General features: G+C 46.5%; 1 protein-coding gene across 1 annotated transcript; it reads left to right on the forward strand.

The window, feature by feature from the left end:
- Positions 1 to 1,783: 1,783 nt before the first annotated feature.
- Positions 1,784 to 3,483, forward strand: LOC109748803 (uncharacterized). Its single transcript, XM_073504117.1, has 3 exons — positions 1,784 to 1,858; positions 1,957 to 2,103; positions 2,806 to 3,483. The coding sequence occupies exons 1-3, from the start codon at positions 1,784 to 1,786 to the stop codon at positions 3,481 to 3,483; spliced, it is 900 nt and encodes a 299-aa protein (XP_073360218.1).
- The last annotated feature ends 599 nt before the right edge of the window (positions 3,484 to 4,082 follow it).

A 4,082-nucleotide genomic window follows, 5' to 3' on the forward strand; every position in this document is an offset into this window, starting at 1 on the left:
ATGTCACATAGATACTCCAATGTCACCTCAAGTATCCGTGGGTATGATTATACAATATGCATCACACAATCTCAGATTCATCTATTCAACCAACACAAAGTGCTTCAAAGAGTGCCCCAAAGTTTCTACCGGAGAGTCAAGATGAAAACGTGTGCCAACCCCTATGCATAAGTTCACGAGGTCACGGAACCCGCAAGTTGATCACCAAAACATACATCAAGTAGATCACGTGATATCCCATTGTCACCACAGATAAGCACATGCAAGACATACATCAAGTGTTCTCAAATCCTTAAAGACTCAATCCGATAAGATAACTTCAAAGAGAAAGCTCAATCCATTACAAGAGAGTAGAGGGGGAGAAACATCATAAGATCCAACTATAATAGCAAAGCTCGCGATACATCAAGATCGTGCCGAATCAAGAACACAAGAGAGAGATCAAACACATAGCTACTGGTACATACCCTCAGCCCCGAGGGTGAACTACTCCCTCCTCGTCATGGAGAGCGCCGGGATGATGAAGATGGCCACCGGTGAGGGATTCCCCCTTCGGCAGGGTGCCAGAACAGGGTCCCGATTGGTTTTTGCTGGCTACAGAGGCTTGCGGCGGCGGAACTCCCGATCTATTATGTTCCCCCATGGTTTTAGGGTATATGGATATATATATAGGCGAAAAAAGTCGGTCAGGGGAGCCACGAGGGGCCCATGAGGGTGGAGGGCGCGCCTAGGGGGTGGGCGCGCCCCCCTGCCTCGTGCTCTCCTTGTTGATCCCCTGACGTGCACTCCAAGCCTCCTGGATTGCTTTCTTTCCAAAAATAACTCTCCCGAAGGTTTCATTCCGTTTGGACTCCGTTTGATATTCCTTTTCTTCGAAACACTGAAACAAGGGAAAAAACAGGAACTGGCACTGGGCTCTGGGTTAATAGGTTAGTCCAAAAAATAATATAGAAGTGTTTAATAAAGCCCATAAACATCCAAAACAGATAGTATAATAGCATGAATACTTCATAAATTATAGATACGTTGGAGACGTATCAGCCTGCCCCCAAAGCTCCGCCGCCTCCTTTTTTCAGGCGGCATCACGGGCTTCACAGGCCGCCTGGTACCTGGCTTCCTCCTCTGCCATCTCCTTTTTGAACGCCACTTGACTGGCTTTCTCAGCCGGCGGCAGTGACTTCCATAGACAAAGATTGTACTGGCCCCAAAACCAATCCAAAGTTGGGGGCTCCGGCGCAACCTCGTCCGGCGGCGCGTAGGGGTCCTCGTCGCAGCTATTCGAGTGAGCGTCCTCGCGGGGCAGCGACTCCTCGTCTGCGCGTGGGCACACTGGCGGCTCCATGGCAAAGATTTGAGAGAGAGAGGGCGAGCGAGGGGAGGATGTAGATGAGAATGCAGGCGGGACGACGTGAGCAAGGTAGTATTTATTGGCGGCCAGAATCTAGATCGACGGCACTACTCGTGCATGTCGCAGTTTAGTACCAACTCAGGGCCTAAGTGGTGCATAACGGACTGAAAGCCGTATAAGCGCGTATTGACCGCGTATCCGACAGGTCGGGCCCACATGTCAGGTGACACGCTGGCCGAATCGGCGCGTGGACGGGTCGCTGACTAGGACGAGGCCGACGCGGTCGGTTATACTCCATGGGCTCGGTCGGTTACATGGGCTCGGTCGGACTCGCCTCACTGTCGCTCGACGGTCGACCTCACTCTCACTCTGGCTCTCCCTCCTCTCTCCGATTCGCCGCCGCCGCCGCCACCTCAACCGGCTCATCGTCGCGCCATGGAGGACGAGAGCAGCCAGGACTCAAGCGTGCAATACATGAACCTCTCCGACGACGAAGCCACGCATTTCCGGGTGAGTTGTAGAGCTAGGGTTAGGGTTGGGTTATCAGATTTGGGATTTGGGGGGATTTGATTTGATTTGGGGATTTTGTTTTCCTTTTGTTCCTGTAGATCCCTACTAGCATTGAAGACCAAGACTACAGTGGCATTGAGACAGCACCCAGAGTTCTTTGCCATCAGCATGGCGTGGCGGCTGAGAGGCGTGTAGCATTCGAAGCATTTAACACGGGCAGGAGGTTCTTAGTCTGTCCTATGAGTGTAAGATTCTGTCCAAACTCTGTGTTAATTGTATTGTTTAATCTAGCCATGTGCATAGAATTGTTCACTCTAGAGCATAGAATTCATGTTCTTTAATCTAGCCATGTGCTGATGCACATTGTTTAATGAGTACTCTTGTAGCATAGCTGTGATGGTCATTTTGTAGCTGTCATGGTCATTTTGTAGTTGTGTTTGGCCTGCCTGGACACACCACCACCAACCTGGAATTGTATTGTTTACTGGGTAGCTGTGAGGGTCATTTTGTAGCCATTTAGTACTACTGATGCTAATCAGTGGATTAGAAAATGTGTTGATGCTTGCCATGTATATTTAATTTGGCCAGTAATTTTATAATTGGTCAACAGCTTAGTTTGCAGTGCAGATAATCATTGTTTAGCTCACAAGAGTACTCACTTTGCAAATTATTTGGTTGTTTTAGGTCAGGGAGATTCAATGTCAGAAGCTCAAAATTCAGATAGTGTTTAGTGTCAGAGGTTCATTCTTTAGTTGGCTATATTATTAAAGTTGTTTCTCAAAGATGCTTAAAGTTCATTTTTTAATTCAGTGGCTAGTCATTTAGGGTCCTACATTGTTTAAAGATGCTCAAAGTTCATTGTTTAAAGCTAGTTGCTCAAAGTTTATTGCTTAAATAATTTACCTAGGAGATTGATTTTGCACATGCTATGGTTGTTTATATTGCAGGAAGATGACAACTGTGGTATTGTTCTCTGGGTTGACCCAGAGTGGCCTCCTACATTGCAGAATGCCTTGTTGAAGCTATGGGAAATGTATCATGACAGCAAGAGTGATAGGAGGAAGGATAACCTGGAGAGTTCACTCACTATTCACCATCTCACTGAAGAAAAAAATAATCTAGAGGCCAACTATGACAAATTGGTTGAAGATGTGCACCAACTGTTGAATGCTCAAGAGGATAGGAGGGTAGATTTCAGCTATTTGCAGGCTAAGATGCAGGATGTGCATGTTTCTGATTCAGTTGTATCTGACATGAAGACAGAGATGGGGAAGAAAGATGCAGAGATCTTCAAGCTGCAGGAGAAGTATAAAGTACTGATGAACCTGACACAATCTCAAGGCACTTGCATCAGGAACCTGAAGTTTAATCATCTAAAAGAGAAGGAAGTGCTTAGTACATCCACCAGGAACCTGCAATTCCAGGTTGATGAACTCAAAAAATCTGAGGAAAAGCTCACCCAGGAGAACACCCAGCTGCTCCTTCACATGGGAGATCTCAAGAAGGGGCATGACAAGCTCACAGCAAGGAGGGATCAGCTAAAGATTCAGATTGCTGAACTGTTGAAGTCAGAGGAGAAGAACAAGCAGAAATTGAAGGGGATCCTGGACATCTTGTCAGAATGAATATGTACAGGAAGAGCAAGAGCAAGATCCAGATCAACATGAAGAAGAAGAATGCTGGCTTTGCTGACCTTTTGTGAAGTATGGTGTTGTTGTGAACTAAGTTATGTACTATGGATGTGTAGTTGTTGTGAACCACTATGTTGTTGCTTTAGTTGTTGTGAACCACTATGGTGTTGCTTTAGTTGTTGTGAACCACTATGTTGTTGCTGTGAACCACTATGTTAACTGTTAGTTGTTGTGAACCACTATGTTAATCAATATGTTGTTGTTGTGAACCAGTTTGTTGTGAACCAGTATGTTAACTCTTAGTTGCTGCTTGTCTTAGTTGCTTGAACTCTTTTATGAACCCCCTAAACCAAAGTTGCTTGAACTCTAAGGCATTTAGGCTCCGTCGACGTCGAGAACCCCCTAAACCTAAGTGGTTAGGCATTTAGTCTCCGTCGACGTCGAGAACCCCCTAAACCAAAGTGGTTAGGCATTGAGGCTCCGTCGACGTCGAGAACCCCCTAAACTAAAGTGGTTAGGCATTTAGTCTCCGTCGACGTCGAGAACCCCCTAAACCAAAGTGGTTAGGCATTTAGTCTCCGTCGACGTCGAGA

The sequence above is a fragment of the Aegilops tauschii genome, chromosome 7 (assembly GCF_002575655.3).
Source record: "Aegilops tauschii subsp. strangulata cultivar AL8/78 chromosome 7, Aet v6.0, whole genome shotgun sequence".
Classification (NCBI taxonomy): Eukaryota; Viridiplantae; Streptophyta; class Magnoliopsida; order Poales; family Poaceae; genus Aegilops; species Aegilops tauschii.